Consider the following 14,616-nt stretch of genomic DNA (forward strand, 5'->3'; position numbering starts at 1 on the left):
CAGGTGCCATATCATATTTTTTCAGGAAATCTAGTCATTCTATTATAGACAGTCTTTATGTTCAAAACAATCAGACAGAAAGAAACCCTCTTAAAATCACTTCCTGGTTTTTCATATAAAATTAAATCAGAAGATATATCTGGGGTCAAGATTTATATATAAACACATTATAAGCATAACAAAAACTTGCATTTATATAGCACCCTTCATGCCGGACAGCGTCTCGGAGAGTTTATATATATTAGATTTTTTTTCCACATTATCCAGTTCATTTTAATTTATCTCTTGCTTTAATGTTTAGTCTTTGAACTTAGATATTGAGTTCATTAATATATCTTTCCCCCTCCCAATCTCTTCTGATACTTCTGTCCTGAATGAAAAAGATTCTCTCTATGTTCATGTTGTGCAATCTTGCAAGCAGCGTGAGAGTGACAGAATACCATGACTGCAGATCCAATCAAATTAAATTATGCATGCTTCTATTTTAGATTCATATCTGAAATCTATAGATTCACTGAAATAGAGTTAGATTTAGACTAATCTATAGATTGCAGAGCTCTGAGACAATGCAATGCGTGAAGGGCGCTATGTGAATGCAAATTGCTGTTGTTGTCATACGCATGCAGATATATTTATCTTGTGTCATTCCTACTGGAAACAAAAATGTGATGTCTCATGTGTTTAGGACCACCATGTTGGTTTGTACACAAAAGAGAATAGGAATCTGATTTAGGAAAATGAGATGCATTTGGTCTGCATTTCAACCTTTTAATATCCTTGCCATTTTCTTTGTGAGCAATAAAATATATGAAGACTTGGATCGTTTAGTTTTACTGTTGTTTGTTTATCCGTTATTACACAGAGTGGTGAAATTCTAAATCAGTGTCTCTATCCTGCAAATGAATGCCTATTGACATTCCAGTTGCTACAGCACTTCAGTCTTAAGGAAAAAAGAGGTGAAAGCTGATACGTGCCGGTGACAGAAAACTTTACTTTTTAAACTTATCATTTAAAACACATTTGTTCAATCACAGAAACTGATGGCCTCAGCTTAAAATAACACACTTTCATGCAGTTAAAATCACCTGAAGCATAGCAGCTAAAAAGAGTAACATACTCCATCTGACAAACAGGATTAGGACTAGGCATGTACCTAACTAACAATGAATTTGTAAAAACGGACTGCGTGTTACATTGAGTCCATGCTGCTGTTTTTCTCCACATAAACCACAATAATACTTACATTCAATTTAATGTATTTCATGTTGGGAAGACATCCCAAAGCACTTTACAGGATTTTCAATGAGCCACCAAGGTGAAATGAGTCACCTAATCTAATCCCACTCTTCTGTACACTTCTTTTGAATATTCCTTTCACAAGGATCTATCTAATTCTTCATAGAATCATACAATTATATAGCATAGAAGGAGGCCATTTGACCCATCGTGTCTATGCTGGATGTTTGGAAAGAGCTATCCAATTCAATCCCACCCCCTGCTCTCTCCCTATAGCCCTACAAACTTGTCCTCCCCAAATAATTATCTACTTTTCTCTTAAAAGTTGTTATCGAATCGGCTTCCACCACTCTTTCAGGCAATGCATTCCAGATCCGAACAACTCGCTGTGTGAAAAAATTTCTCCTCACCTCCCTCTGTTTCTTTTAACAACTATTTTAAATCGGTGCCCTCGGGTTACCGACCCACCCATCAGTGGAAATAGTTTCTCCTTGTTCACCCTATCGAATCCCCTCATAATTTTGAAAACTTCTATTAAGTCTCCTCTTAACCTTCTCTGCTCCAAGGAGAATAATCTTAGCTTCTCTAGTCTCTCCTGATAACTGAAGTCCATCATTCCTGGTACCATCCTGTTAAATCTCCTTTGCACCCTCTCCAATGCCTTGACATCCTTCCTAAAGTGTGAGAACTGACACAGAACTGTCAGTTGGCCAGAACTGAACCCAGTCTTTAGCTGAGGCCTAACCAGTGTTTTATAAAGGTTCATCATAACTTCCTGACATTTGTATTCTATGCCCCTAGTTATAAAGCCTATTGTCCCATATGCTTTTTTAACAGCTTTATCCACCTGTCCAGCCACCTTCAAAGATTTACTTATATGAACCCCCAGGTCTCTCTGTTCCTTCACCCCCTTTAAGATTGTACCATCAGCTTATATTGCCTCTCCTCATTCTTCCTACCAAAATGCACCACTTCACATTTCTCCACATTAAACTTTATCTGCCATGTGTCTGCCCATTTTACCAGTCTGTCTATGTCCTCTTGCAGTCTGCTACTATCCTCCTCACTTTTATTACTTTTCCTATCTTAGTGTCAACTGGAAACTTAGAAATTGTACTCCCTATACCCAAGTCCAGGTCATTTATATAGATCAAAAACAGCAGGGGTCCCAATGCCGATTCCTGGGGGACACCACAGCACATGTTCCTCCAGTAAGAAAAACAACCATTCACCACTACTCTCTGCTTTCTGTCTCCCAGCCAGTTCTGTATCCATGCTGCCACTCTCCCTTTGGGCTTCTATTTTGCTTACAAGTCTCTTATGTGGCACTTTATCAAATGCCTTTTGAAAATCTATATAAACTACATCAACTACACTACCTTCATCCATCCTTTCCATTCCTTCATCAAAAAACTCAGGTTTGTTAGGCATGATTTACCTTTAACAAATCCGTGTTGGCTGTCCTTTATTAACCCATATTTTGCTAAGTGAAAATTATTTTGTCCCAGATTATTGTCTCTAGAAGTTTCCCCACTACTGATTTTAAGTTGACTGGCCTGTATTTCCCGGGTTTATCCTTCTGCCCCTTTTTGTACAGGGGAGTAACATTTGCAACCCTCCAGTCCTCTGGCACCATCCCAGCGTCAAAGGAGGATTGAAAGATTTTGGCCAGAGCCTCCGTTATTTCCACCCTTACTTCCCTCAGTAACCTAGGATATATCCGAACCGGGTGACTTATCTGCCTTGAGCACCGACAACCTTTTTAATACCTCCTCTCGGTTTATTCTTATCTTATCCAATTTCTCTACACTCTTCTCCAATACTGTGGCATTGGCTGGCCCTTCATCTTTTGTGAAGACAGATGAAGTACTCATTCAGTAAAATACTCATTCTTGTTTGAAATAATTCATGAAATCTGCTTCAACTATGTTTTGCGGCAGTGAAATCTATATTCTAACCACTCTCTGTGTTAATGTCTTCTAACCTTCCATTTTAATTCCTTTTGTGAAAGCACCAAACAAAATAATATTTTGTAAGCAGCACCTGCCTAAACCTCAGTCATACCAGGTTCCTTTGTATTTAACTGCAGCACAAAATGTAATGCACTTGTTACTGTTTTTCACCCAGATTACCATGAGTAGGTAATTTGAAAGTGAAGCTCAAATCTTTTAACTCTGTTTTGATTCATTCCATGAAGGCTATCTGGGAGTGATGACTAATCAGTAATCTCATGCAGGGTTAAGATAACAATATAAACCACCGAATGAACTGGGGCTATTTCAGAACCACTATGTGCACCTCTTGAACAAAATTGCAGCCTGAAAATCACAACAAAGTAGCTATTATTTTTGATAATAAGAGACTGAAATTCTCTGCAGTGGAATTTTATTTTTCACCCTCCAATTTTCTCCTTCAAATTGTCTCCCGACCCCCTCCTCCTTCTTGGACTTCGGATAATGTTTGATGGGTGCATGTTAACCTCTGCCAAGTGTATTCACCTTGACAGCAAATCTTGGCAAACTATTCAGCCAAGAGAGGATGCATTACAAATGAGACTGTCTTTGTCCTCATGTCAACACATGTACACCTTCAACAGGGGGGCCATTAGAAAATGACCAGGAGCAGGAAGCATGACTAATTTCTGAGGCTAATTGAACTGCCCTCTCTCTCCCTCCTTCAGCAGCCCAGGCCAAGTTCAGATAACTCAGCTCAATGCAGGAATCGAATCTGGATGCATGTTCCTAGAAAAACTAAACACATAATCAACACGTATTTATTTAGCGCTCTTCATGTGCGGTAGCATCGCTGAGTGCTTAACAGTGGCAAAGCTTGACGTCGAGCAAGTGAGAGCGGGATGGAAGGGGGAGGTCGAAGGAGAAAGTGTTTAGGAGCGATATGAAAATGGACAAGGAGGGGGCAATATGGAGGGATTGAAGTAGAGAGTTCCAGAGTCTGAAGCATAGTGGCTGAACATTATAAACATTTTCTTTAAGCATGAGTCTGAAAAGGTTTAGCTAGTCCCACTTTCAGTCTTCATTTAAGTGTCAGCTTGGCTTTCTCAGTCGTACTCTCACCTCTGAGTTAATAATAACAATGCTTGCATTTGAATTTTTGGTTTAGAGCCTTATCTCGTCATCAAGACATCTCAAAGCATTTCACAGGATTTATTATAAATGGATTGACTGTGTATTTTGTGGGCGAATACAGCAGGGAATTTGCACACAGCAATGTCTCACAAACAATTTTTGTGGGAACCAATTTTGTTATTTAGAAGACTGTTGGCCAGGAACCGGGAGAAACTCCCTTCTCTTCTCGAATAGTACTGTGGGATCTTTAGCGTTCACCTGAACAGGCAGACAGGACCTTGGTTTAATATCTCACCTCCGACAATGCAACACACCTCCATTGCATTGGAGTGTCATCTTATGTCTATGTTATTCCACGTCCTGACATGGGGCTTGAACCACAGCCTTCTGATTCAGAGACGAGAGTATGGCAAGCTGATTCATTGCATCAGGCTGACACACAAGTTGTAGGTTCAAATCTCACATGGGGACTGACACTCCGGTACAATGTTGTAAGTGTGCTGCAATGTTAAGAGTTGACATTCTTTGGATATGATATCAAACTGAGGACCTTTCTAACTCTGCAGGTTGACAATAAAGATCCAACAGATCTTCTCTTCTCACAGAGAAGGGAGTTTCTCCTGGTGTCTTGGCCAACAATCCTGCCATTTGATAAGATCATGGCTGATCTTCAGATCTATTTCTAATTACCTGCCCTATCCCCATATCCCCTAATCCCTCTATTTTTAAAAAAATTTATTTGAGTCTCAGCCTTGAAGATGTTCAAGGACTGAGCATCTACAGCCTTCTGGGGTAGTGAATTCCATAACTTCACTACCCTCTGAGTGAAGAAATGTTTCCTCAACTCTGTTCTAAAAGGCTGACCCTTAATTTTATGACTGTGACCCCTGGTTATAGATTCTCCTACCAGGGGAAACAGTCCCTCAGTGTCTACTTTATCCAGCCCTTTAAGAATCTTATATGTTTCAATAAGATCTCCCCTAATTCTTCTGTACTCTAGAGAATAGAGCCCTAGTTTATTCAGCCTATCCTCATAGGTCAGTCCCCTCATCCCAGGAACTAACCGAGTGAATCTACGCTGCACCCACTCTAGAGCAAGTATGTCCTTTTTTAAATAAGGAGACCAAAACTGCACATAATACTCTAGGTGCGGTCTCACCAAGGCCCTATACAGTTGCAGCAAGATTTCCCTACTCTGTGACCAGGGCTCAATCAGCCTCCTTGGCCTCTTGGACCTCTCCGTGGCGTTCAACACAGTCGATCGCGCCATCCTCCTCCACCGCCTTTCATCTGTAATCTATTTCAGAGGGACCGCACTCGCCTGGTTTGAGTCCTACCTCACAAACCACCAGCAGTACATCTGCACAAACGGCTTCTCCTCCCGCTCTCACCCGGTTACCTGCGGGGTACCCCAAGGATCCATCCTTGGCCCCTTCCTCTTTCCGATCTACATCCTCCCTCTTGGGGATGTCATCCGAAGACATGGGGCACACTTCCACATGTATGCGGACGACACCCAACTCTATTTTTCCACCTCTCTTTGCGACCCCCAGTCCCCTGATGTTCTGTCAGCCTGCCTGTTGGATCTCAGGAGCTGGCTGAGCGCAAATATCCTTCAGCTGAACGTTGACAAGACAGAAACCATACTCTTTGGCTCTCATCAATGTCTAAAATCACACAATTCTCACCTTCTCCACCTACCCGACCTCCCCCTAAAACTCTCCGAACCTGTACGCAACCGAGGTGTCTGGTTCGACCCCCAATTATCCTTCCTCCCCCACATCCAGTCCCTCACCAGCACCGCTTTCTTCCCCCTCCCACGCATCGCTCATCTCCGTTACTGTGAACAACAGCAACAACAACTTGGATTTATATAGCGCCCTCCACGCTGGACTGCATCTCAGAGCGCTTCACAGTAACGGATCCTGGGGCCGAGTCAGGGGGAGGGGAAGGAAGGTGATCAAAGGTGCGGTCGAAAAGAAAGGTCTTCAGCAGAGACCTGAAAATAAGAAGAGAGGGAACGAGGCGAAGGGAGTGAGGAAGGGAATTCCAGTGCCTCGGGGCATAGTGGCTGAAGGCACGGCCACCGAGGGTGGAGCGGAGGACTTGGGGGAGTGAAGCGCTTTGAGACGCTGTCCGGCTGGAGGGTGCTATACAAATCCAAGTTGTTGTTGTTATTGTTGTTATCTCAACTCGCACTGCCGATTTCAATGTATCTTTCTTTCCTACAATCAGCCATGAACAATTTTATCCTGTGGCGGTCGGGGGGTCGGAGGGGTTTGTTGGCCAGGACACAAGGAGAAATTCCATTCTCCCTAAAAGATCTTAATTTTTCTGCCATGCTTTTGGATTGTAAAACTCAAAAAATTGTATGTTTTCCACCATACCTTCTGTCACTTACAATGTCTCCAACTTCTTGCTCAGTGCCAAACCTTCCATTGCTTTGGGATTTTTTTTCACATGAATGGCATTGCATAAAACAAGTTCTTATTGACCAATATTAAGTTGAATTAGAACAGTTTTAAAAATAGCCAATTCAATAAAAAGTGCTGAACAAATAGCACAATGAAAGTTTATGCTCCAACACAAATGTTCCCTGGGGGTCATCAAAGCAAGGTAACCGGCTAGAATTGACAGCAGGTTTTTCTTTGTTTACTGTTCCAGGTCATCTAGCTGGACAAACAGCCCCCACTGAGACAATAATGGCCGTTTAAAAGTAAATAAAAGGGAGTACTACCTGCATAACCCTCCCAAACACCTCAGCAACCAGTGTTTCAATGCTGGATGATAAAATATAAATGGTTATTGCTCAACAAACAGATTCAGAGTGCATGGCTTTGCAAAGTTTCATCTTTCCCCAAAGGTAAATCAAACAAAGCTGCAGAAAATCTGCCTGATCTTACATCATATATCCTACATCCTTGACTGTTTGCCTTCCTTGATACCAGGGGTTTGCATAGGTTTTACAGGACTTGAAAATCTGGAACTGGACTCCCATGAGCAGCTATTAGGTATGCCTGGTATTAATCAGTTTCCAACTCTACAGTACACCAATAAAATACTGAATATTGGAAATGAGCTCATTAATCCCAAATCACTTTGACAATCTTAATACAGACGCTATGGTGTACAATACTATCTATGTTGCACTTTTCATGTTGAGAGGATGTCTCAATGAATTTTACACGCCAACGGTGGAGGAGCTGAAGAGAGTGAGGGTAGAGGAAGATGACCTAAAGCATCGGTCAATGAAGTGGGTTTTGAAAGTGGAGAAGGAGGGAACAATCAGAGGGACTCCGGGCTGGAATTCCAGAGATCAATGGTGGAGCAGTTAGGGAGGGGATGTGAATCAGCCCGGAATTCACTGAGCGAAGGGAGCATTCATATAATTGGGAGATGAATCATTTCTAGAAGTGGATCATACCCTGGGAGAATGCAGGAGCTGACTTTTTAAAAGCCTCTGTTTATGGAAGCTAAAGTCATTAGTAAAATCCCATCATCACTTGTCTGGAACTAAAATGAACTAACGACTCTGTATTCCCAGAGTGCAAACAGGGAGAACTCACTTCGGCATACAGCACAGGCAACAATTGACACCAGGGACACTGTTTTCACTCTGAACTGTTACCCTTCCTACAAATTTAGGAATTATATTCTGTGAAGACGGTTACAAATCCCTCCTGTCGGCGTTGCTGTGCTGTGAAACACAATCCCATTTACTGTCGTTTCCCTGTTTGTAATGAGACATACCTTGTTCTCTCACTGCTCCTTTTATCTGTTTGTAATATATTTTGCTCTGTCATCTGTTTGCTTCTGTTCCTCTAAGTTTGCTATAAGATTGTTTTTCCTTTGTCTGCTGTTTGTTTTTATTCCTAGATATAAGATTGCTTTCATTCTTTCTACTGTCTCTATTCATCTAGGCATGATATAAGATTGCTTTGCCTCTGATTACTCCCTCTAGTCCTCTAGGTGTGATAAAAAAAATGCTTGCCCTCTCTCTATGTTTCTGTTCCTCTCAGTGTGATTGTTTTCCACCGTCTATTGTTCTCTTTCATTGTTAATGAATAGTTGTTCTTCCAGCTGTTGCTTCCTTTCTTGTGACATCAAACTGACGGGTGTTGCTCTCACTCTTTATCTCTCTGTTGCATTGGCTGTGACATGGAATAACTCACCTGCTTGAAGGTAGTGAATCAAATTAGTTAGGTCACAGTGTTCCACCAATACTTCAACTTATTTTCCATCAGTGAGCCTAGACACTGAGTCTAGACAGTCTAGACTGTGAGTCTAGATAGTCAAAACAGTGAACCTAGATAGCTTAGACAGTGAACCCAGACAGTGAGTCTAGATAGTCTAGACAGTGAATCTAGATAGTTTGGATAGTAAGCCTAGATAGTCCAGATAGTAAACCTAGATAGTAGCCTAGATAGTCTAGACAGTGAACTGGGATAGTCTAGACAGTGAACTGGGATAGTTTAGACAGTGAACCACGATAGTCTAGACAGTGAACTGAGATAGTCTAGATAGTGAACCTAGATAGTTTAGACAGTGAACTGGGATAGTCTAGACAATAAGCCTAAATTGTCCAGATAGTGAGTCGAAACAGTCGAGACAGTGAGTCTAGACAGTGAGCCTAGACAGTGAACATAGATAGTGTAGACAGCAATCTTAGACAGTTTAGACAGTGGGCCTAGACAATATAGACAGCAAGCTTATTCATTGAGCCTAGAGAGTCTAGACAGTGAGCCTAGAAGCTCCAAACAATCAGCTCATTGCTCAATTTCACTTGTCGCATACTTACTATTTGCAGTAGGATGACTGGCTAGTAATTAAGAAAGCAAACGCTGAAAAAAACAGTCAATCAAGAAGAAATCTAATTGTTTAATGGAGAAGCAATAGGACAATTGAGTCTGGTAAGGAAATCCAATATACGTCATACCGACACAGGAAGACACTGTACTGATGTTTTACATCGGTTTCAACGTATCAGATATGTTATACATTCTGAAGCACTTTTGCTAGCTATCAAAAGACATTTACACAGTGCTTTTCCCATTCAAGAGAAATTTCAATTTCAACTCAATCATTATCTGATTGTTGCCCTTGCTATCCCATGGACAAGGGCTACCTGCAGAGATCCCACCTCTGGTTAAGATCAGCTATCTCAGCATAGACAAGAGACCAAATCTTGGAGCACCCTAGTCTGAATTGTTCAGTGCCATACTTTTGAGTTACCAGCAGAGATTTTTGTGGTTTTTTTAAAATACAGTAAAACTTGCATAGGTCTGATCTGTATATGTCGTATAATCACTCAAGTCGTACATTTGCCCAAGTCCTGTCCAAGAGTTTACATTCTATGCACGTTTGACTTAACTCATACTTTGCAATAAGTCATACTAAATGTATGGTTCCAACTGATATGACTTGTATAAGGTTTACTGTAGATGCCTGTCCTGCATTGAACTGGGAACTATTGCCTCCATTTGAAGGGACACTGGTATTTATGTTAGCCTGGATTCTGAGGTCACTTTACTTGTTGGAATGATATATTATTTAGCAGCTGTGTATAAAAATAGCCTTGGTTTATATATAAAAACGACCAAGAGGCCAACAACAACAAATTGCATTTATATAGTACCCTTCACATCGGGAACATGGAACAATGCCCACTGAATGGAGGGAACCAACAGATTGGTAAGGTTTTAGTAAGTCACAGAGGTAGGGAGCAAGGTATCTATTCCTAAATATTAATTTGAAACTTGAGCCCAAAACGTTTTGCCTCATGATGTTGATTTGTTTAAGTGGTCACTTGATCCTAAATGTGAAGTACTCCCAGTTTATTCATGTGAAAATCATAACCCGGTGTTGTATTGACATTATGATCCACACAATTTATTGTTCACTTTGCAAAATGCCCAATTCATCACAGCTCTAATTCCATAACTCAGCAGATTCCAGCCACAGAGTTTGTCATGTTAGATTTCCCCTTGTCGATGCACGACTGTGCATGTGAATTTCTGCAGTCACTGGGGCTGAAGTGAACAAAGGATAAAATGTTCACCTTCATTACTTGAACACAAGCCATTTAAAGATTAAAAAGACAGGCTTTTTTTATTTTAATTGGATTACTGAGAAACATGCACAATATAAAATGTTGATCTCCTGTCAGATACCTGCTAAGTGCCAGCTGCTGCAAATAATTTAATTGTGCTGAGAGGGTATTATAGATAAAATGGCCATCCCATTGGAACTCCAGTAGCAAAACATGACACAAGTGAACATCAAATCGTTAATTCTGAAAAGGTAGGATGGCAAGAAGGAAACCATTTCATTAAGTGACACTGTACCAGAAGATATTTCAAATAGTACTCATTGAAAAGGAGATATCAGAAGCTAAAGCCTTTTAAAATGAACGAGAGATAAGCTGTTTCTCCATTTAGAGAAGAAATAATACATCACTATCAACATGCTTTAAAGTAGATGTGAAGAGACTTAAGAGACTGCAATAAGATCTGCCATTAATCTTCAACCACTTGGTGATTCCCACATATGAGAATCATGCCATGCTTTCTTTAGGTGAGAGATGAAGTGATTCAAACTGGAATATACATTCACACAAGCACAAACTTACCGACTGTCAGCTGCCCTGTAATCTGTCCAAGGTTATTGCGTGCATTCACGGTTACATTTCTGTCAGACTGCAACATCAGTGGGCTGTCCTGAGAAATAATGACAAGAGGGGAAACATGGGGTGGGGAAAGATAAAAGAAAAATATATACCGAGGTGAGTTTGGCATAAGCAGTACAAAATAATCAGAACAGGCTTATTGACATTCCCTTTAAACTAGGAAAACAAATAAAGACTTATAGAACATCTATTTTGCTCAGATTAGTACTTTTTCAAATCTGTATTGTTCTTCATTGTTCACCTGCAAGTTGTTTTCTTAATGCAACTAATTAATCATTGGATTAAGAATGAATTATTTCTTAAACCGCATTTCAGTTGTTAATACATAATTTACTGAAACCATTAAACAAGCAAAGGAGCAATAAATACTAAACACCCACAGCTTTTCAGATTGACAAATATCCAAGTTAAGACAGTCATCTAACAACATGATCCTCAGCATCTAATACATTCTGTAAGCTTTGGTGCATTCAACCTGAATTTTGATGGTGGCAATGTTCCTTCTTGGCAACGTTCTTAACTGATTGAACAGCAAGATCAGTACAGATGAAGAAGGCCCTTTGGCCCATCTGATTTCAGCCTTCCCGAACACCCATTCTACCTTCCACCTATCACAGGATCCAGCTGTTTTTTTTAAAAATGAGTCTGGTGTCCTGATAACTTGTTCTAGTCATTATTAATAATAATCCTTATATTTGATATAATGCCTTACTGCATCATCAAGATGTCTCATAACTCTTCACAGGATATACTGAAAGTGATGTGGCTGTGTGTATTATGTGGGTGAACTATATGCAGTAATTCGAGGTGTGGTCTGACCAGACCGCTATACAGCTTGAGTATGAAGTCTGGGAATCTAAACACAACTGTTTTAACAATACAGCCTAGCCTTCTGTTTCCAATGTATTCGTTTATTAATGATTAAATAGTACAAACCTAGAAATAAATAACACAAACAAGACATGTAGGCAATGTGGCAGTGTTGCTGTTTGATCGCTTTTGCAGCTTCAATCATTAAGAAAACAGACCTTGAAAGAACCTTCCAACAGTCCAAAGCTTGCTGTTCAAATGAAGTCATTGCATCAGTGATAATGACTAATTTGTCCCGATCCAAGAAGTTATGTTGTTCAGCCGACAGAAACCCATCGTCACGCTTGAGAGTAACCAAACGAGACAGAGTTTCATATATGTATGCCACCTACACATGGAAATTTTAATTTGGAATAGAATGGAATGCCCACTTTCACTAGAGAGAAAAAAAAACTAATTTGAGAAAATATTAGATGCAGGTTAGCAAGACACAAGACTAGCTAGCTAAAACTGTATAGCTTGCTACTGCAAACACTGGCTGATCCACTCAAGAAAAGTATTTCTTGAATCCATAAAGTTGCCCTTGATCTCTGATCCAGTGCTTCAAATAGATGTCATACATGGATCAAACCTTTAATCCTGTCTTCAATCTAGAATGTTCGGATCTGTTTGAGGATTATACAGCTACATACTGGGTTGAAGATCACTCAAAGGGCATAATTGCTGGAAAAATAATCTCCAATGTTAGCTCTTATCTTTTGCAGGGAAGACCCTGTCTGTCATACCAATACAACAGCTTGAACAGGAGATCTCATCAAAGCTAAAGTCTCTTGAGTTGACATTACGTACATGGTATTCCCTGTAGAAAACTTATTTTATACCATTATACCACTAGCTACTCTCTAATTAAAACTGGAACGTTTTAATCCCTGAAGTGTTCACAACAACATTAAAAGCCATAGATGTGAACCATTGATATTAGCAATCACAGACTGCTGACAATTAAAAACAATTACAAGGTGCATTATCTCAAATTGTGTACCCCAAGTATAACTGGCTTCTTTATAGCTGTAGTTAAGTAAAAAAGTGTTTGAGGTGTAGATCCATTTCATTGTGCATGTTCAATCAGCTCACTAGCTTCCTGTGTCCAGCCAGCTGTCTCCAATGTTAAAATGGCTGTCTTCTAGGATATCAGTTCACTATTGAGACTGTAGCATATGTAAAGATCTGATAAATAGGAAGTTGGCCATTTTAGGTTCTTGTGTGTTAAAAATAATGGACGTCCAGGTCATCAGGTCATTGCTTCACTACACTAACTCTCTGCTCTAGCCAAACATCCCGACTCTTCCGTCCACAAGCTGCAGACCATTCAGAACTCCGCAGCTTGTGTTCTCTTCCGCACCAGGCTCCATGAAGCCTATCACCTCCATTCTTGTCCTGCTCCACAAGCTCTCAACCCCCAGAGGATTGAGTTAAAGAGCCTCGTCATCACTTTTAAAGCACGCCACCATCTTGCTGATCCTAAATTAGTGACCTTTTAAAGCTATACTAACCCACTTGCTCTCTCCACTCGGTAGGCACTGGTCTGCTTCACACTTCTGCCTTGCCTGTCCCACCATCGGCAGTCAGGCCTTCAGCCTATCTGCCCCCAACCACTAGAATTCCATCCCGGAGTACCTTCACTCTCCTCCCTTGCCTCCTTCAAGGTCTGCCTTAAGACCTTCCTCTTTGACCATGCCTTCAGTCATCCTTCAGATGAAACATTAAACCAAGGTTCTGTCTGCCTGTTCAACTGGATATGAAAGGAACTATTCCAAAAGATAAGTGCCCTTTCTTCTGGTGCCCAATGACCCCCCTGAATAAAATTTGTCATTAACTTCATGACTCTACGTGGGTTATTGCTCTCCCCAAATTTGCTGCTGCATCTGTCTATGTATGACGCAATCACTACGCTTTACAGTGAATGTGAAGTGCTTTGAGATGTGCTCCCACATGATAAGCACTCCATCAAATGTAAGTTTTTTTATATAAATGAAGCAAAAGGGGCTTCTTCACCGGAACCAATCCTGTGATCTTGTGAAGTGAAGTGATTGTTCCTTCAGAGAGACAATATACCCATTAGAGGTTCCTTACCTTTATCTGTTATTAAGCAGAAAAGCAACTCCATTTGCAAACTTGCCAACTTTGGATAAGAAACAATGCTATGCATGTATCGCTGTTATATTGTAATTTCAGTCAGAAGATGCTGATAGCATTTCAGTCTGAAGCAGAAAAGGATGAAAACTGTGGTGACTACAATTTGTTTTGGAGGAAACAATTGTGCTCCCAAATCCTATAAAGAAAATTAGATGTACATTCACAATGCTTCACAACGTTTCAGAAGAGGTCACTATTCCCCTGATGGCATCAGAAGCTTATAAAAACAAATATTGAATATAATTTCAGACTGAAACCTATCTTCATTAACCTTGACAAATGACTTGATAGCTCTGCAGGCATTGCAATTCTGCAGTTAACTGGAAGATTGATGGGTTAGGTACAGTGTACATTCTAGTATGCATTCTATATTACTACTGTAGTTTGAACATTATGGACAAGTCAGTGACCAAACCACAGTCTAAGTATAAAAGCTTCTCTTAATATGGTGAGGACAGAGGGGTAGGTGAGTCAATCATCTTATACAATGTTATAATTAACAGACAGAATCGACAAATAATGGCAGAAGCAAATTAATATCAAACTGGAATAGAAAGAGAAAGGAAGAGTAGATGAAGGTAACTGGAAGGGAAGTATAGGCAC

At 40.4% G+C, this 14,616-nt stretch overlaps 1 protein-coding gene across 1 annotated transcript in view; it reads right to left on the bottom strand.

Annotated features, from left to right (window-relative positions):
- The window catches only part of LOC103178185 (zeta-sarcoglycan), a 396,797-nt gene that overhangs the window by 47,379 nt on the left and 334,802 nt on the right, over positions 1 to 14,616 (bottom strand). The window contains exon 4 of the mRNA XM_042342121.1: positions 10,951 to 11,038. Coding sequence (XP_042198055.1) covers positions 10,951 to 11,038 — 88 coding nt within the window. The remainder of the gene's footprint in view (positions 1 to 10,950; positions 11,039 to 14,616) is intronic.

The sequence above is a fragment of the Callorhinchus milii genome, unplaced genomic scaffold (assembly GCF_018977255.1).
Source record: "Callorhinchus milii isolate IMCB2004 unplaced genomic scaffold, IMCB_Cmil_1.0 Scaffold1, whole genome shotgun sequence".
NCBI lineage: Eukaryota > Metazoa > Chordata > Chondrichthyes > Chimaeriformes > Callorhinchidae > Callorhinchus > Callorhinchus milii.